General features: G+C 38.6%; 1 protein-coding gene and 1 long non-coding RNA gene across 2 annotated transcripts; both read right to left on the reverse strand.

Moving 5' to 3' along the window:
• Window positions 1-344: 344 nt before the first annotated feature.
• LOC122645460 lies at window positions 345-1,090 on the reverse strand. The gene is made up of 3 exons (XR_006330456.1): window positions 825-1,090; window positions 686-736; window positions 345-577 (listed from the first exon to the last, which is right to left on the reverse strand). It is a non-coding gene; the product is annotated as an uncharacterized LOC122645460 (long non-coding RNA).
• A 301-nt stretch (window positions 1,091-1,391) lies between these two features.
• Window positions 1,392-19,253, reverse strand: LOC122645209 (putative disease resistance protein RGA3). Its single transcript, XM_043838541.1, has 6 exons — window positions 19,164-19,253; window positions 19,011-19,055; window positions 16,811-16,866; window positions 8,998-9,223; window positions 8,598-8,833; window positions 1,392-5,043 (listed from the first exon to the last, which is right to left on the reverse strand). The coding sequence occupies exons 1-6, from the start codon at window positions 19,251-19,253 to the stop codon at window positions 1,392-1,394; spliced, it is 4,305 nt and encodes a 1,434-aa protein (XP_043694476.1).
• Between the last annotated feature and the right edge of the window lie 2,135 nt (window positions 19,254-21,388).

The raw sequence follows: 21,388 nt of genomic DNA on the forward strand, positions 1-21,388 counted from the left end.
ATTTTTCCACACAAAAATACACAGGTAGAAGAAAGAAGAACAAATCCTTTCACATAAACTTTTATATATTTTTCCTCTTATATCTATCCGTTGCCTTAGGAACAGAATTAGCACAATTGCACAAATCCCAGTTTTTAGGTTGAAACAATCTATAAAAGGAAATTCAGTTTTAGAATTTTGGAATTGTTCTTGTATAAAATCATCCATGAAAATAATGGGATTGTGTGATAGAATGGAGTGGCTTTGTCCTGTCAGCAGAACAGAACCTTTGGACATTCTGACCAGTGAGTGAGGAAAATAAATTCATGTCAGAAAAGAAGAAATAAAAAATAATAAAAAAAAACTATGGAATTTAAACTTCTTCATCCTAATAGGTAAGGAAATTACACTTTGTGGCCACATGACAGTGAAATACTGGATGAAAGTCAATATGTGGAAGGGCACTATCATAGAAAAGATATAGACCACTAGACACTTTTGAACGCCTCAACTTGAATATGGATATTGTGAAGCAGATGCCATCCTTCCTACTACATAAGAAGGGTCCTCTCGTAGATTGATTAATGTGCCCCCTCACCTTAAAATTCACCAATAAAAAAAAGAAGGAAAAAGACAGGTGACATGATTGGATAACCAGACATGAGAAGAGAGTACTTCACGAGAACAGCAGTTAAAACTAAATTACCTGGGAATAGAGTATGAGAAGTATGACTTTGAACTTCTTATTGTCTGAGCTCTGCCAAAAGAGAGCAGTTCATCAATTAACAGATGATAGATATGCAAGTTCATGGTGTTAAGGAAGATACTAGAATCAAGAATTTCACCTTGGACAATGATTTTGAATTGAGTAATCAAGACTCAGAAATTTCTTGTGTAAGGAATCCAAAGCATCAACTATGAAGGCCATGCATTTATTTTTATTTTTTTAAGAGCTGAAGCAAGTCCGTACACTTGCTCCTTTGCACCTGATCCTCAGTCAGTCTGGTGATTTTAAAATCAGAGACAATAGAATGATTGGTATTAGTACAATAAATAGCAGGGACAAAATAGGAAATCTAAGCAAACACAAATGACTACTAACTCCACCTACTTTTGTCATTTGTATTTGGCGGTGGCCATCAACGATTTTCCTCCTCAGCTGAAGAAGATGAGAACAGCGGGGTGAGGCTCAAAGGAGATGAAAGAAGTTAGGTATGACTGATAAGACTAGAAAACAATAAAGAAGAACAAGCAGAATTACCGGGCAATTTTCTTCATTGGTCGTTAGACAGACAAATTCTGTTGCCTAGAGAGTTGTAGGAGGAGAGGAATGGGATCATCTTGTAGGTTCTTGCCCATAGAAATAAGATATGAATTCCAGCAACCCAAACACTTCTGAGCAGTGTGTTATTTTACTCACTGTCGGACATACTATCATTGTCAAATATATACATACTTCCACTGTTGTATATATTTTCATTAATTTCCACCAATGTTATGTGTGAGATTTTGGGCCAATCTTCTCCTCCCTGTTGGCATCGCTCAGTCAGTTCAGCATTGCACCTTGTAATTTTCAGATGCTCAAGGCTTGCAGGAAGCCCATCCTCTGGTAAGGAGGTGAGATTTTCACAGTCGTCGATATATAATTCTTTGAGAGAAGAGAATTTATGCAGACCTTTGGGCAAGGATCTCAGTCCATTGAGTTCTTTTAGGTGAATGGTCTCAAGCACTGGGAGAAGACATTCTTCTTCTTCTTCTTCCTCCCAATCAGAAAATAACATCTCCAATTGAGGACAGTCTTGAATTGAAAGCATCTCTAAGTAGGTACATCTGTGCAATCCCTTAGGCAAGGACCTCAATTGATGGAGTCCTGATAGTTCAATATCCTCAAGTGCTGGGAGATAACATTCCTCTTCTTCCACTCCATCTGAAAACAGAAACTCCAGCTGAGAACAATATTCAATCTTCAATGCCTTCAGTGAGGTACATTTTTGCCATCCGTTGGGCAAGGATTTAAGATTATCACAAAAATAGATTTTTAAATCTTCAAGCATGGGTGGCGCCTCAGCCTCTGCAAGGGATTTCAGCTGCTGGATTCCCCATAGAGAAAGAGTCTTAAGCTTTGGGGGTAGAAATTCGTCCATAAACAACACATCCAATGTAGAACAATATAGGATATTCATCATCTGCAATGAGGGGAATTTGCGTAATTCCTTGGTAAACGATCCAATACCATCACAGTAGCTGACATTCAACTCTGTAAGAGAGGTATGTTGTCCACAGTGCAATGATGTTAAACTACAGCAGGATTGGATTTCAAGTATCAATTCTTCAGCAGTAGGGTGTAGTCGAGGTAGTCTCTTTACATTGGGACACTTAATGAGACAAAAGTATTGGAGAGAAGGGAATTCACCATCCTCAGCTTCACACCACTCCTCCAGACCATCCATGTCAAAAAATTCCAAGTTCTTCAACCTTTGAAATCCCTTACTACCAGCAATACCACCGTAGAACTCAACACTCAATTGTCTAATTTTATGTGAGCTCTGGATCTTGAGGACTTCTAAACAAGGCAGCTGTCCCAAAGATGGAAGGGATTTGCTCTCAACTCCATTAAGTAACACTGAAACTAGTTTGTTGTACCTCAATATATATGTCGTCATCCAAGTTGGATAATGTAAACCAGGGAAGTTCACAACTTCAAGAATCTTCAACCCTTTGTGAGGTTTTAGGTTCTCAAGTACATCATCCCAATGCTTAGACCACAAAAGTATATCTTCCCAAGATCCATAATATGGATTATCACTAGAATAACCCCAATGCAAGCTCAACCCATCAATTTTCTGTTTATTCTTCAAATTGGCATCCTCTGCTTCTCTAATATCTCTTACATACTCTAGATTCTGAATTTTAAGGATCCCTTTGAGATTCACCAATTCTCTTAGCTCTCTAATGCTATCAGCCGCATTTGGGCCAACGTTAAAAAAAGCTATCGTTTTAAGATGGGTTAATTTTCCTATTTTATCTGGTCTACTTCCAACACCCCACCACTTTTCTTTCATCAGTAGATGTTGGAGGTTGATTAAGCTGGATAAATCTTTGGGTAACTCAACAAGGTTTTTACAACCCACTATGTCCAACACCTGTAAATTGTAGAGCACACATATTGAGTCAGGCAATGTTTCTATGGTACCACTGCTAATCAAAAAGAACCGTAAATGCTTCAAATTTCCAATGGAATTGGGCAGAGACTTGATCCCAGATACATCAAGAACCAACACACGTAAGCAACTGAGTTCTATGAAAAAACTGTCAGGAAAATCATTTCCTTGCATCCTTGTCTTCCCACATATAAATGTGGATGAACTCTTGAATTTATGGGATCTAGTTTCTAATAGATCAATACGAAAGTGAGGCAATGATATGTGTCGAACCTTTTCATGGATATCATATGTTCTCTTGTTGTTAAATTTGAAACAAATCCCCATTGAGACCGAGCATGCTAAATCATGCATCAGATCATGCATCACAAACGTATCCTTGAAGCGAGGCTGGAAAAAAGACCTATGCAACAAATCCTCAAAATATTTCTCTCCAATGTCTTCCATTCTTTCGACTTGCTTAGATTGAATAAATCCCTCGGCCATCCAAAGTTGAACTAGATAATGCTTTTCAAATATATAATCTTTAGGAAACAAAGAGCAATAAGAAAAACATTGCTTCAGATGAGGTGGGAGATGATGATAACTCAAACTTAGAGCCGGCAAAACATCATCTTCTTCTATATCCCACATTTCACTTTCCAAGATAAATACCCATTCATTCTCATCTAATTTACCTTGAAGAAGCCCTCCAAGTGTATTTATTGCCAAAGGCAACCCATTACACTTCTTCAGAATTTTTCTACCAATGGCTTCCAAGTTGGGATATGCAATGGAGTCCAAATCAGAAAAAGCATGATCTTTGAACAAGGACCAGCAATCTTCATCACGCAAACCTCTCAAAAAATGAGTTGCAGTCGCGTTCATGACAGAGGAAACTTTAGCGCTTCGAGTGGTCACTAATACTTTACTTCCCTCACCTGCAACTTTAAAGGGAACACGCAATTTGTCCCAATCACGGAAATTTTCATTCCATAAATCGTCCATCACAATTAGAGTTTTCTTTCCTCTCAGTGTATTTTCAAGTTCGCGCTGGAGTGGCTCTAGGTTTTCAAGATGGGAGGACCTTTTCCTAGTAGCTGAATTGAGAATTCCCCTGGTTACCCTTTCAATGTCAAGTGGGTCAGACACACAAACCCATGCTCTTACTTCAAAGCAATTTGTTATGTCTAGGTCATTGTACACAAGCTGAGCAAGCGTGGTCTTTCCTATTCCCGCCATGGCAACAATGGCAACCACAGAAACGCAATCTGTCCCATAATTTTGATCAGATATTAACATGTTTTTTACAATCTGCACATCTTCTTGTCTTCCAAACACATGATTCTCGTCAACTATTGAACCAACTACTGCTTTTGTCTCTCTTGGGGGAAAAGATTGTAGTCTAGTTAGCATTTCATGTTGCCTCTGTTCAGCTGGTCCTTGAAAGTAGTGCTTTTCGAGCTTCTTTTCAATTATAGCTAGTTTCTCACTAATTTCAGCTGTGATACGAGCGATATCACATTGACGTAACAATTGATTCTCATTCAAAGAAAAAGAGAGAAAGGAGGGTACCTGCTTCCTCTTCTTGCCACGGAATCTCTCATCTTGTAGTTTGAGACTTTCATAAAGAAACTCATCCAGCATGTCATCAGTATAGTAAGCTTCACCTCTAAGGTCCTTGAGGCTGAGTTTTAAGAGCCCGTCATTTCTTTGCTTGTTCTCCACCACCTCCAGAACTGCTTTGATTCTCTCTGCGGTGCGGTGGAGCTCCAATAGCTCTTTCTCAATGCCCCACATTGATCCAAAGTCACTTAACAAAGGGTCCTCTAATTTGTTAAGAATCGCCTGCATACTGGGGGAGACAATAATGTCTTCTCCGCTGAGTCTGCTTGCCATGTATTCTTGGGATTCTGTCACCTCTCTGCAATCGAAGACACAAAGAGTAAATGATGTAGAAATTAACCAAATGATCTCTTGTCAAGGGATATAAAAGGGCACCCATGACCTCAGCTAAAATAAAAAACATGTCAGTGATGTGTGTATTGCAAATGAGTATATATAGATTTATCAAACAAAAAGAGCATGAGTATATATAGGACCCCTAGTACCACTATATACAAGAAAAATGGAGAATTGGGTGGGAAAAGAGAGGTACCTTATGGCGTGGCCCCTGCGCCTAGACAATAGACATAGGGTGGAGTGAAATGACCGGCTCACCCCATGAAATGGTAGAAATCCCCCCTCCCTTATGCTTGCTCACATGCTCCTATTGACCTATGTTGGTGCAAGGGCCACACAACCAGGTAGCTTTCTCTTGGATGAATTGAATATTATATAAGGAAAAAAGAATGTCACCCAGTCGTGCAACGCAGTGTGTGTCTGCGCCCAGACACAGCTGCATGCAAAATGATCAGCATACCCCCTGGAAAGGCAAAAAGGACCAGGGGCGCATCAATCATTTTGTGCACGGCAGTGTCTAAGCATAGACACACGTCGTGCTACGCGACCGATTAGCCTTTGTTTCCTTATAACAAAAGAAAAGTTTCTTTTACGAAGGAAATGCCCCCAAAACTATTGTCAATATTAATCTTCCTATGTATTGAAGGTAAAATACCCTTTACTATTCCTTGTCTTTTTCTTTTTTGTTTAGATTTACGTACTATTTCAGTATTTCTTATATCCATTCAAGTGCAATGATGCAACTAGTGAAGGGATTTCTCTTCCACCACCACCTAGGCTCCATTTGGTTGCAAGGGAAATTGAAGGGAAGGGGAATTACTCAACATGATTATACAAGCTATTTAAATTTCTTATCAATTTTAGTAATAATATTTTGGGAAGCAGTTTTCTGTTCGGGAGTGTGGCCTGTGCCAGCACTCCCATGTGTCTATCTCTCTCCTCCTTAAAACAAGGGGGCAGAGGTGTCTTTTCACATGGGGAGGAGAGAGATAGACTCATGGGAGTGCTGGCGTAGGCTACACTCCCAGACGGAGAACTGTTTCCCTAATAATTTTTAGATGTAATTTTTATTTTACTTTTCAAATTCAAGAGATTTAGTTGCAAAATAAAGTAAAATTGAAATGATATACAAAAATATGAAACGATATTCAGTTAGTAACATAACCATGTAAGGTAATAATTACAAAAAATTATGTATTAAGTTTGAAATTTCTTTTCCCTTCAATTTTCCTTGAGGAATTAGTTCAGCAGAGTAATAGATTCTCCATGTTGGAGGATATGGAAGAAACTATTTTTAATGTTGAGGGAGAGATAGAGGTTGATAATGTTTGTGGTATTGAAAATGATATGCAAGGAAATGGCATACAAGAAGTTACAAATGATAAAGAAATTCAAAGTGATGAGGACTTGCAACAAAATATGAGTGAAGAATATATGAGTGAGGAAGACTTTGTTAAAGGGAATGCCAGCACGATTTCTCCTCACATAGGAAACCAAGTGGAGCACAAGAACATGAGCTAGCGTATGATCAATCTCATCAAGAGGAGGTGCAAGGCAGGTGGACTCAGGTGCTGGGTCAGAAAAATCGTGAAGGTCGTAGGAATACTCTTCGAGGTAGTCGTGTGGGTTCTAATATGGCACCTCCAGTTATTGGCAGAATTCGAAGTTAAAGGAATGCAAATCTTGGTGTTAAGATAGTGGACATGGCGGTAGAAAAACATCAGGTTGAAAAGGATTTAGGAATGGGGTTGCAAAAAATTCCTTCTCCCTTTTCGTCAGAGGAGGAGGCTCTTTTGGCCCGTGTGGCTCTTGATCGGTCTGGTGTATATGCTGAGATCCCTCGAAAATCTATTAGGATAAGGACCCTCTCGGTACGCCTCACAGATCTCCTGTAGCCTTATTTTATTATTTCTCTTGGGTGAGCATGTGGCTTGCTGCCTTTAGTTTGTCTTTAGGTTTGTTTGCCTCCTTTTTAATTTTCAATAACTTTTTAATTAAAAAAAAGAGTAAGAAAATTGCTCCCAAAATAAAAGTGCCTATTAAATATAATAAAAGGTAACACTAAAGAGTTTCCACCAATTGAGGTGTATATTTATTAGTTCTTATCATGAACGTAGTGTTACCATATTGATATAATAAAAGTCACACTTATTTAGTGTTTTCAAAAAAAAAAAAATTCCTTGCAACCAAACAGAGCGATAGAGCCTTGAGGAAAACTTAATTCTTTTTTTTATGGGTTATTTTTTTAATAAAAATATAGGCTTCTGTCTTGTAAGTGTTGGCTAGGCAAGCGTCTTGTAGTTAGAGGAGTAGTTATGAACCCTGTAGACCATTCCCACGAGGATGGTGAAAGGAGGACACCAACTGATCGAAAAAAACCCATAACCCCTTGGGGTTATCCTACACTTGGAAGAAGTAGAAAAAGAAATAGACTGCCGATGATAAACCGGAGGAAGGTGAGAATGACATCAAGTCATCATGCCCCTCATGCCCTGGGCCACATACGTGCTACAATGTAGAGAATGATTCGAAGTTCTTGCATAATGGAACCATATAGTACCAAACACGAAATAGATCTTCCAAAGGATAAGATTTTTTTCAAATAAGTCAATTCATGTGGGACCCAGTAGATTCATTATTTTTTCTACTCAAAGATCAGCCCTTTGTCTCCGTTCCTCTATTGTCATACAGTTCCTGCAAATAAATATCGTTTTCTAATGAAAAAATAATTTTTTTTACAAAAAGACTAAGAGAAAAGACAGGAATGGAGCAACAATGCCATCCGCTTTTCATAAGAAAAAGAAAGAAAGGCCGCCAAGAGAAAAAGAAGAAAGGGAAAGCCAAGAGAAAAAGACAGGAATGGAGCAATAATGCCATCTGCTTTTAGTTTTTAATGATGGAACCTTGAAAGTTGATAGAGTCTACAAAATATGACACGACTAGGATTCAATCGTGTCATACCTTCAAAGGAATTTAGCTTGTCTCTAGAGAGTTCAATATGCCCAAGTGTTGTCAGCCGTTGGACTATGTCACACATATTTTTAGGTATGCATCGAAATGTATGTAGCACAGCTCGATTGTTGTATACCCCTTGACAGCTCCTTTGGTGTTGGGCTCCCTGGCAGGACAATGATATGTGTCAAACCTTTTCACAGATATCATTCTAGTCTCCAACTAGAATGGATGGTCATTACCTTCTTATTGTGTCTTGGCAGTAGGATCCTGTCGATCGACTCGATAATAAAGGACCCGAACTCAGATTTAAAATGCCTGATCTAAAGTTCAGTTTATTTTTCTTGAAAGTAAAAAAAAAGTTAATTTATAGGTACCTCCCCTAAAGTAACAGGTAATTATAGATTTACCTATGAGTTTTGAATATTTACACATATCACTCTTTTTCTCAAAATAATTAATAAGCAAACTCCTGGGTTAGTTTTTTTTTTTTTGGTTTTTTTTTGTTGGTTCCTGGTAATTACGAAACGTGAGAGTGTTTTACAAAATTTATGACCATTATACCTTTGAATATCTCCACTAGACACCTGCAACTCATCTTCTTTGCCTACAATAACTAAAAACTGATCTGAACCTCCCTGCAACACCGCTACCTCTGGATCATTACTGTGCCATGTGTACCATGTGGGGCCTGTTGTGCACACATGGCACTTGCAGTGCTGCACGATGAGTACAGCAATGCTACAAGAGTGGATAAAATCCTTACCCACCGAATGCAACTCATCTTCCCCAATCTTTTTCTGCAATTCCCTAAAAAAATTTCCATTCTATTTTCCCATGACCGACAGCTCCCATCTCAGAAACTTCTAACACTCTGGATTTCTTTGCCTGCTGTTACCCTACAATTCCCGCTTCCCTCTTTCCCGTCTATCGCGTTCTTTTTCTCCCCAGTACAGAAACACACCTGCTTTAAAGTGTAAAGAGCTCGCTCTTCCACGTCAGTCAAATCCTTTTGTCCAGTTTCAAATGCTGCTGCAATCTCATGTTGAGCCTTGTGAACCAAGGCTAGCCCTGCCCATGCTATTCGAAGCTTAACAACCGAGTCCCCATCTCTAATTAATGAAGCCATTTCATTTGCAGCCCACAAAACTTGTTTCGTAGGATCTTGAGACCTTTCCAAATCCTTCATCCTGTTAAGTACAATAGCATATAGCCATGCAATGGGGAACTGAGGTTGAAAGACATCAACAAAGAAATAGAACTAATATAAAGAGGGGTAAGGAGGCCAAAAAAAAAAAAAAAAAACAGTTTCAAGAACTCGATCATTATTATATAGATTGTAAATAAATCACCACCCGTTAGGTTGTTACTTGAACGGAGATAGTAACGCACCGGAAGGATTTCATACGAGATTTGGTTACAAGTTTTACGAACTCGAACGATCTTCTTCAATCTTTAAAGATCTTGAAAGACTTTTTCACGGAGAACTCCACACTGTAAATCTTTGGGACCAGATAGAATCCCACAAAGAACATATTAGTAACTTGGTGAACAAGATTGAGAGTGAGAGAGAACTCAACTTTGCAAGAATGCTCACATAACAATATATCCCAAAACTTAGTATATCTTGGTAAGAATCAGACCATATTTTATTTTGGGAAAAAGAAAGCTACCTAATCACATGGCTTTTGCGCCCAAATACAGGAACGCACGAAAGTACCACCATAATCCCCATGAAATAAAAAATTGCATCTATGTTGATGCCCCTATGTGTACTCTTCATGATGTCCATGTACTATATATTGGTTTGTTTTACAACATTGTGTTACATCAAGAAATCCTCGAGTAAAACAAGCTCAATAGATTCCGCAGTGACAACAGGATCGTGGTGATCTTTCTCTTCACAATGCATCTAGATCATATCCAGTGAGATTTCTTCTTCTCCGTTGGTAGATTTCCTGTGGGTGCTCATCTTCTATGGAGAAATGGAAAATCTGGGAAGAAATCGCTTTACAATAGGTTTTGTACATGAATACCCTTAATAGAGGCCCGTTTATGATTAGGTGGCTTAATGAATCTGACGTGCTTACCTCTATGCTCAGCTTCAAACCGGGCATTGTGACGAATTCTTCTTTATTTATACATGGGTTCATCACTGTAAATCATGATTGGTGTAGACAACTACCAGCACAGTTCATAGGTGAAATACAATAGAGTGCAGACTTTCAAGAGGTCACGGATTCAGAACTCTTAGGCCCCGTTTGTTTGATAGGGAGAATGGGGTGGGGATCTTGTGGCATTGGGTCCCACAGTGTAATGGGTTGGGGAATAAGAGTGGAATTTTTACTTTTCCCATGAAACAATAACCAAAGTCTTTTGGTTTTTTGTGGGACTTTGAATAGCATTGGGGTGGGGTTTTCAAGTTCCGTGTCAGTAGATAAAGTATTTAATGTTGTTTCTTGAGTTTTTGTAAGTCCACCACCCCAAGTTAAACAAACAAGATTGGAGTGGAGTTTTGAAGGACCACATCAGCGCTTTCCACCATAATTCTCGCATCCCACCTATAGTCCTTGTCAACAAATGGGGCCTTATTATATATAACTCCTCATCCAAATGGCAGAATAGCACCAAAATATAGACAGAATCATTACTCCATGAGTTAATCAACATATGTAAAATTCATTCATTACAATGGCTGGATACTTTAAAAGAGCAAGTCACTAAAATAGCAACCTAGGTACAAATTTAGAAGCTAACAATATGCCACCACAAAGCGGAGTATCCCAAAATCCCAGTTGAAAGGGAGTCTAGTACCAACAGTTAAAACCCAAAAACTTACCTTGATCTACTTAACAGATGTGATACTTACAGTACCTTGATGCAGGCTAAGAAAGGCCAGGATAAGGAAACCGCAAGCTTTCTTGAAACTAGAAACTCAGATGTAACAAAAACATGTACCACAATGAAATACCATTACAGCAGCCCCCAATCAGTAATAAAACAAATAAAAAATCACACAAGTAATGGTCTGTGTGGTACTGAAGCAAAAAGTAGAAACAAATAGTAGTAGAAGGGATATGATCAAGACCTCTTACCCATGGCCTTGGTTAGCCTCTCACCAACTGATAGTGCATCACCCCAACCCCCACTTTTCTTTCACAACAAAGGCAAACAAAGCCAGACTTTTTTTTTTTTTTTTTTTACAATCTCAAGTTGTGGGGTGTTTAGCAGCCCTTCTTTTTAGGCAATAGTTTACCTTCAGCCATCGAGCGATGGAAAAATCCATTGTCCAATGGTGATGTGACCAAAGTATGAGATTCTTATCTCGTCAACAAATTTCCAACCCCCATTGACGATTTCAAAAACACCCTCCCCCTTCGTTGACAGCATCGATGGCCATCAACAATAGATTCTTCCTTCACCATGGGTGAAAGAAAACTCGATCCCTCCTTTTTATTAAGGGAGAGGGTTGGACATGCCACTCACTCCAAGTAAGCGGGTGGCATTGCCCAATAGGAGGGGCAGGGTGTTCCTTTCCCATGGGGAGGGGAGTGCCGAGTGCCCACCCTTTTCCCTTTTATTAATAACAAATAGGGTTCCCACCTTGCGGAGACGAGGAATCCCCTACAATGTAGCAACTCATTATAATAGAAACTAGTTTAATATAAGCCCTAACTAATTTACATCTCAAAATAGAAACTGAATAAAAAAATAAGGGAAAGAGAACGCTACTTGGACGCATGCAATACATTGCCCCTGCGCCCAGACACTGGTAGATGAAATGACCATCACGCCCCCAGGAAATTCAGCCTTTCCATGGGGGCACGGCTTTGCCCGCTCCTATGTCTGGGCACAGGGGCAGCACACCGCACGCACCCAGGTAGCGTTCTTTCTCCCAACATATAAATCTAAAGTGAAAATACTTAACAAAAATAGAAACAAACAACTATATATATAGTACTAACCACTACGTAATAACAATAAAATAAAAACTATCGAAATTGGAAGTGGGACTGTCCCCCACGCATGGACTACTTTAAAGACAAATAATGGCCTTAAGCCTGGCCATTAAGTGGACCAAACCCAACACAAGGGACTTGGGCTGCTCGATGGGCTAGGCTTGCTGGCCCCTCTTTTCTTCTTCTTTCTTTGAACTATATCATAAAGTGAGCAAATTTGTACAAGCAACGTTCAAGATTTGATACTAAACCGAAGCCTGCACCCCTTATACACACCACTCCCTCACACTCTTGCAAAACCGCAATACACACAAGACATACAGCCATCCCACATAACAAATATGTGCATCCCTCCAAGTGAAAAGCTGACTTGGTTACCAAGAAACCCTAAAGCCACCCAAAACCATTCGATTATAAAATTATTCACTAGATTGCAGTAAGAAAACACCTGTCAACAAAACAGTTGATCAGATGGGGAATCCATTTAATCTTAAGAAGTCTACAGAAGGAATGCTGCCCATTAGATTCATGAGCTTCGAGGTAGTGATAAGTCCAATATCAACAAAGGGAGAGAACACTTGCTTCACTGAGTATTCTTGTCGAAGGAAGAGAACTGTAAATATTGCTTTCCTATATAAACTTCTCCCCAAAGAGGAAAAAGGGTAGAGAGAAGGTACTGTTGAATCACATATTAACTGAAGAAGCTGCTAAGAGAACACATGAACAAGAGTTGCATGCAAGTAACTACAAAGAGAATTGAAGGGCTTCCACAAAACTTGAGCATTACGACATCATATAAAGAGATGGCTAACATCTTCCACTGCATATTGACTTAAAGGGCAGACCCCTGTTACATTAAAACCTTAATGCATCAGTAGCTAGCTCACAGGAAGGCTATCAAGAAGCAACTGTGAGAGGAAAAAACACACCTAACCACCAAGGCAGCTGGAAAGCCAACAGAATTCTTTGCACAGAGGAACCGATGAGATTTAGCCACATTACATCTGCCTGACACTTGGAAGCCATACACATATTCTCTGATCAGCAATTGGTACTGGCTGAGCTCAATATCTTTAACTGAAGCTCTGAGAAAATTAAGAAGAGGCTGCACATCCCTGTACTGATTTCTCAATAGATGAAATTTGGGACTTGTCTAGACATACCAATGAAGCCACAGAAATTCACAGGGAAAGGCTCTCAATCACAGACTCCCATTGGTCTGTCCAAAGAACACAGTAATCCCAGTATCAATGACCCAGACAAGTCCTCGAGTCCATTAGCTCTCTAACCAAAAAGAATGGTAAGTGGAGCATAGAAACAATTTAATGTGGATGAAGAAAAGAAGCAACAGGATATAGCTTGCAAGATGCAAACAAAAAACTAGTCTTTTTTGTCTTTTGGTAACAATCAAAAAAATAGTCTGGTTTTGTAATAAAGTGCCTTCTGACCTTGAGAAGGCCTACCCAATGACATGAAAACCTCTTTTGTGGCTCTATAAGAAATTTCATGCAGGGTCTTTCCAGATCCGAAACAACAGATTATAGTCAAGAGAATGCACTTGTAGTCTTTCAGCTAAGGTTGGATACCTTAGCTGAAGTTACATCCAAGTCTAGAAGTTTACATTTACATCTTAGGGGAAGAGGGACCACGTTTAACATGAACAAATTCAGAAGATATAGGATAATCTTATGGCACAACCAAACAGGCATTCAGCTTCAAATCTCGTACTTAAAGCCTAGGGTTATTGCCTTCCTGAGGGATGGGATACCCTGATACCTCAACATGCATGGCCAGCAGTTTGAAACAATATGGGTCCAATAATGTTACTGAATACTCCAAAAAAATCCAAAGAATAAAAAACTTGAGCTCATATATAGATAGTGTCTCAAGCATCGAGGGTAGACAGGCCTCTTCTTCCTCCCCATTCAGAAACAACACAATCTGAGAACAATTCGAAATCTAAACTTTCTTCAGTTAAGTGCACTTGTCCCATGCCTTGGGCAAGGATCTAAGCTTATAAAAAGCCCTGACTACCAAAGTTTCACACATGAGACAAGGCACCTCCCCTGCTAAGGACTCAACTTTTCAAGTCTAAATAGGAAAAGAGTCTTAAGCATTGGAGCAACACGATCACCCAGAAATAATTATTTAATACCATGTCACATTTTGAGACTCAACACTTTAAGATTAGCATTTAATCCATAGTGCAAGGTTTCTACAACATAATAACATTTTTTATTATTTTTCTAATTTTCAATTCTTCTGCACTACGGAGAAGTCGAGGTAGTCTCGTTAGCTTGAGGCAACAATCCAAAGGAAAGTACTGGAGCAAGGTAGTTTGCCTTCTGCTGCTTCACTCAACTCCAAATTATACATATGGCAGAAGTGCAAGTACTTCAACTTTTGAAACCCTTTCTTGCCACCTGAGATTTAAAATTATGGAATCAGCTGCATGATTTGTCTCAATTAATTCCGATCCTAATCATCCTGGAATTTGTTGAGAATTAGTTGGGACAGGAATCGGCCGTAACTCAGTCGGACTCAGTAAGCAAAGAATCAGAGTTTTATCGCTGACCAACAGAAATTGGCAAGGACCTGAGCCCATAAGCATGAAGATCCAACACACATAGCATTTGAATTCCATGAGGGACCAATAGGGAGATGACTTCCTTGCATGTCTGTTATTTCACATCCTAGGCTATCTATCTATATCTTTAAAAAGTCAAACACTATCCTATCTTTATAAGCTTAAGCCCAGATATCCTTGCTCCAAAGCAATTTCTGAGTAAAGACAATAGAAAATGGAGACCCAGAGGAAGTCCAAGACCTGTATTAGCAGGACTAGTAGCCATATCTATAGGTTGATTGGGCATTGCAAGGTATTGGATAGCCTAATTTTTGGGTAGGATCCAATTAAAAAGCTCTTCCAGAGAAAATTAGAAATACTGGCTTGAGTGCAAAGCCCAGTATTTCCATGGAAGAAAAAATGAAAAGAGTCAAGCATAACAGAAGTAAGTTGAGGAAATTACACTTCTACCTACATAGCAGAGAACTAGTGAGCTGACACTTATCAATGTTGAAGGAGAAGTGTCATGGGAAAGATAAGACTTTTAGATCCATTTTAAATTTCCAACTTAACATTGAATATTTTTGAAGAAAATGTCCTCTCCCTAAGAGGACTAGAATGACTGTCGGCAGATCTTGCTCAAAAGACCAGAGGTCAAAAAAATGGAACTAGGTCTGGAACAGAGGATGATAAGTGTGACCTTGACCTTCTACATTATGAGTTCTAGAGGATAAGAGCACTTGCAAGCTGATCTTTCAGATTCTCCTACTAACTGTCCTCTGCACTAAACCTGGCAGATCCCACCAGTATGCACCAAGCCTCCATCTGGTTGCAAGCATAGTTCTTAATCTCGGTTTCGACAGAAACCGAGACAAAACCTTGAGCCAATACTCACTCGTACCAAGTTTCGACCAATTTCGACCGAAAAATACCAAGTTTCGACCAGTTTTGGCCCGCCCATGACATGTTGAGGTTCGTCCAGAAAATACCAGGTGTAGGTCAAAACCTGGGAAATCTCGGTTTCGGCCAGGGTCGAAACCGGCCTCGAAACCGAAATTTACAACCTTGGTTGCAAGTAAAAGGAAGGGAAGGAAAGTGAAATAGATTTAAAAAGAAAAAGGAAAGTTTGTTATCATGATTATGTTATCTCCTTAAAACTCTTACCATATTTGGTAATTATTCCTTTAGATGTAATCTTTATATTCCTTTTCAAATCAAAAGAATTTGGTGGCAAGGTAAAGTTATCATGTTACGTAATGATTACAAAATAATAATATATTCCTTTAGTATTGATCTGATTCACTTCCCTTCCCTTTATTTCCCTTGCAACTAGTCGGAGCCTTGATAAAATAATAAAATATTCTTTCGCAAACATGAGAATATGATCTCTAACATCAAAGGAAAATGGTGAATGAAAGACTTGAGGAAGATATCAGTTGCCAAAAAAATGGTGATTAAAATAATAATAAATAAATAAAACTTACCTGGGGACAGAAAACAAGATCTCTGAGCTCAACCTTGACCTTCAGGCACTGAGTTTTGAGAATGCTAACATACTATGCTTGCCCATTTGATAACTCATGTTCCTGAATTTTGATATGTTTCAATTCTTTTCTGCAGATTAAAAAACAAAAAGATTTCACATCAGTCACAATTCTATCTTGTAGGATTAAGCCAAGAGACCCTCCATGCACACCAAAGCAATTGCTGAGTCAATACGAATAAATAATGGAATGACACAGGATAACCAAGACCCTGGACTTGTGTTATCAGGTTGGTATTTGTTCCCCCATCTATTGGCTAGCTAAGGAATTGGATTGACATAAATCGTGATTGGACAGGATAACCAAACCAATTTTCCTCTTGGATCCATCTACCCAAGCAATATGGAAATTTCAAATTAAAATAATATGTTTTTTTGTGTCTCGAGTCCAAAACCCCCTATTTCTATATAAGAATAATACAAAAATATTGAAGATTTTTGAGTTACCCATGTGGAAGGGCAATGCCCAAGGAAAAGACATTGACTAATAGAACCATTTTAGACTGCCACTTCTGCATATGCAATGAATAGTTTGGAAGGAAAATAACCCTCCAGAAGCTTGATGCCTCATCTATTCATCTCCTGAAAATTGAACGAACAATTCCTGATCAGAGTATTAGAAATGATTACAAGAGAGAAAAGGAGTTTGTGAAGATAAGCAAATCACATGGAAACAGAGGATGAGAACTATGACTTTGACCTTTTTTACATTCTCTTGAGAACAATTGCATTCACAAACTGCTCTTTCACATTCTCCTCAGCTTTCTGTTGGAGCAATATGAATAAATAAGAAACACAGTTATCATGCAGCAAGTGTAAAGATGAATTCTCAATGTTAAAGTGATTACCAAGGAAAATGATGACTGTGTGAGATTTCATTTTTATTTCTACTGTAAAGAAATCCCCAATAAGGAAATGATAATGAGTTTGTTCCTTTGCATGATACAATGATTCATTTTTCAGCTACTGGCTGAAAAATCCATTAAACACATTCAGTCTCAGGTCCATACCCTTGCTGCTGACCTAAATTTAGGTCTGATGCGACCACTGTTAATTCTGTTATTAAGGGTCTTATACTGCTGGACGTGCAGTTATCCTTAAAGAATCATCTCCTGAAGTTTTATATCAAATTTAGATGATTTCCCCACTTCAATGAATTTTATCAAATTAAAACCCCATTTGTTTCAATGAAATATTCCTGCTTCAACATTGTGTGAATACCATCCTGTCAAAATTTTGAGCCATGGAAGAAACAACTCAGAATTTGAAAAGAAACAGCAGATTCAGAATGCCCCGTATGCTAGAATAATAGATAATATAATATAAATTGAAATATTCGAATTTAGATATAAACCTAAACTCTAATCTGATACATAAAGTGCTCTTGAAGACATAAGTTGTTTCTAACTCAGATAAGAAGGCCAGAACTGAGAGAATTGAAAAGAAGAAGAGAAGAATTGATTGGGAAACCACCGTAGCTGCTGGAAATCCATCCAAGCATACGCATGAGTACATGATTGCAGTCACTCCGCATGGATAACAGAAAATGGAGCTTTACTGCTTGAATAATAAAAATTTTGGATCCGAAGAGAACTTACAACTTTTTTAGAGGAAAGATTAGAAATCCAATTTTTTATTAGGAAAGTCTAATCCTGTTACATCTCATAAGTCAAAAGTGAACCTCTATTGAACTACAATTTTTAAACATAAAACATAAGCTAGAAAGGAAATAAAACTAGGTTAAAAATAGTAGAAAACTGGAAGAAAAAAAATTGGGAAAAAGAACTCTGTCCAGGAGTGTGGCCTACGACAGCACTCCTACTTGTCTATCTCTCTCCTCCTCAAAATAAGGGGGCAGAGGTGTCTTTTCATATGGAGAAGAGAGAGACAGATTCATGGGAGTGCTGGCATAGGCCACACTCCCGAACAGAAAACTACTTCCCAAAAAAATTATAAGAAAAAGGTTCTTAAAGAGCCTATAATGTATTTTGTCTTTATTTTTTCTGATACATGAAGGAGGAGCCATCTGCAAGACAGTTACAAAATCACGCAGAATCTCTTTTAAAGAGAGATATTACATATACATATTCCATCTGCATATAAAATACAAGTGTCCCATTATACACAGAGGCCCCAAGTTAAGCATTATGACTGTTCTTTTTGATATCTTTTACTTCATTGTATTAAATATCTTATCCAATTATGAGCCTATGCAAATGAGTCTGCTTAAAACAACAGAAACCTACCAGGATTTCAAACATAGGGCAGATCTAACTCAAATTTTGTATCAAACACAGGGGGGCAGACCTATCTAATATTGTGCATCCAAATTCCTAAGACGTGAACTTGTGTTTGACATCCATTGACCTTGCATGATCCAAAAGCAATATGTGTTTGAACATTTCAACTCCCTCCATTGTTTGCAAACCATCTCAGGTCTACTCAGATTACCTCAAATTCCATATTTTCTGAAACTGACAAAACATAGAGTTGAACTGTCAATTCTCACAAATAAAAAAGTTTCCAATTTTTATTACTAAAGTCATGCCAATTAATTATCTAATTTTTATATACCAACAGAACCATGTAGCTCTTCAATAGAGATTGGGAGTGAGCTTTGTTATATACCATATTGTAATTCGTATGGCATCAACAATGCACAAGAGAATACTCCTCTACAGATACGCTTTAGCAAATTAGTAAAATGTTTCTATTTTGCTTTATCAAGCTACAATTCTAGTCATGTCTCTTAGGATTGTTACACTCCAACATGCAAAACCCCAACTCCCAACAAGACAACCTCGCCAATTATAAAAATACACCATGAGAATGACAAGATTAAAAATAAGATAAAAACGTCCTCACTGTGGAATCTTATCAAAAAGTACTTCTACAGAACTAATTCATACCATACGAATTATTAAGACCAAAGTGAAAGATGGTAGTATCATTCTCTTCAAATTTCAGAATTTTGAATTCAGAATACAGAAAAACAGGTGAGTTAGTATCTCATAGAAAATTAAGAATAATAATTTTACATAAACAAAGAGACAGATCTGTACCCTGTGAGTGAGCAGAATAAATACAATCTCCGCAACCTTACGGTTGAATTGCTTCCCCAATCTCTGCAATCTTACGGCTGAATCCGCCATATGTGAGGACTGAGGAGAGATTCACGCAAAGTCACTACAGAGTGAAAACCGAAACCCTAACAACAATGAGGGTATCCTGTGAGAGAAAGAGAGACCATAATAATCTTCTAAGAGTCTACTGTGAACAGAGAGACTCGACTCGAGAGAAAAGCACCGCACGAACTCACGAGTCACGAATCGCAGGAACGGAAGAAGATAATAAAACCCCGTTTGAGTTTCAACCAAAAAAAAAAAAAAAAAAATATTAACCAAATTTGGTGCGACACGTGTCCATTTTAAAAACAGAATGTACCTTTGACTACCTTTGATCTTTCTCTCTCTCTCGGAAAGACAAATGTAAAGAAGAAAGACTTACCTCGTCCGTCTTCTTCCTCATATCACCTCTGGTAGTGAAGGAGTACTGACAGTGGTAATGGCAATGCCAGACCTGCAGAGCATCAATGCCGTGGAATGCCAAGTAATCAACAAAGCCACCGCAACAGCCGGATGAACACATTCGATACAGCAAACAGACCCTGAAATCGGTCACCCAATTCACCCGGCGAACCTTCCAGCAGGTGAGCAGGGATAGGCAGAGCGTGTTCTTGATCATGGAGACCATGGATGGAGTAGCCTAACCTGACAACGACCAGATCCACACCATCGACAACTTCATCGGAAGCTACTCCGGCGACGTGAAGGAGGAGATTACCGGTGTGCTGTACCACGAGATGACGCATGTGTTGCAGTAGAACGGCAATGGGCAGGACCCAGGGGGTTTGATCGAAAGCGGTCGCCGACTACTTGAGAGAAATACTTGCAACAACGATGATTATGACGAGACGACGCCGTAAAGGGAAATAGAAGAAGGAAGAGATATTTTGGGGGATGAACAGAGCGAGCGCCTCTGTACTTGAGAAACGGAGACCTGCAAGCGGTTGGGCTATACTCTTGTGTGAGTGTCTATGTTGGGTGTGTGGGTTGTAAGGGTATTTATGTAATATCTCTTTATATGTTTAATATAATCCTACTTGTATTAATGCCCATTTGTGAGGCAATCTAATTAATTAGTATCGACCTAAATCCTAATTTTTCTATATCTTATTTGGAGCGTGCGATGCAGGTATTCCAAACTAGATACTCGGGGATGTAATAATTTAAGCAACCTTGTCTTAAACCCCTAACCCTAACAATCTTAAAGCATTAGGATATTTGTTTTCCTACGATCAAGATCGGCTTTGGATTTTGGATTTACAATTTGTTTTTGAGAGATCGTTTTGGCGTTCGTCATTCTCGTTCACGGCTTTTGTCAAGCTTGTTCGTACATCATCTTGATCAAACTCGAGGCAGATAAGCGATTTTGGAGAACGCGAACTAAAGGTTTGATGTTTTGAAAAAAAAAAAAGAGGATACTTTTGATTTGATTTATCAAATCTTATTGGTAGCCAATATCTACCGGCCAGATACTAACGTTATACGGTGCAGGGACATCACGCAACTCGCGATCTTTTCTCCGTCATCTAAATTCAGGGTTCTCCATCTCGGTGTATTGTTCCTTGAGCATTTATTTTTTTTATTTGAACTTTTGCTTGGGCATATAAACAAATCACTTAATATGGAGAAACACGTTGTTCCAATTGAGATGATCAAATTGGAAAGTTTTAGTGGCTACGAGTTCGAGTTCTTGGAAAAGGAAGACTCAGTTTGGGTAGAAGTACCTTAATATTTTCTACTGTAGTAAATACTTTTTACGATTATCAGGACCTAAGCTGAAGCCCAATGGATAAGTGATGAGGACTTTTGCAAAGACTACCTATTGAGCGCTGTCGAGATAATTTGCAGAGACTATAGTAAATATGAGGCTAAAAGAGATTTGGAAAAACACAGAAGCTCAATTCAAAAGGAGGAGGACCTATCAAAAACTCACTTGGTTGACAAGTTTATGGACTTCAAGTTTCAAGAAGATAAGGAGATACTTCCACAAATATGATTTTGAGAACTTGAGAATAAAATTGAACCAAGAAAACATCCCGTTGTTGATGCATTCTTAGTGGGTGCAATTATCTTTAAGTTACCCTCTACGGCATTCCTTAAAAGCGAGATGCCTGAGAAAGAAAACACAAGTGGGGTGGATGATCTCAAGCGGTTCATTAGAA

This window comes from Telopea speciosissima, chromosome 11, assembly GCF_018873765.1.
Source record: "Telopea speciosissima isolate NSW1024214 ecotype Mountain lineage chromosome 11, Tspe_v1, whole genome shotgun sequence".
Classification (NCBI taxonomy): Eukaryota; Viridiplantae; Streptophyta; class Magnoliopsida; order Proteales; family Proteaceae; genus Telopea; species Telopea speciosissima.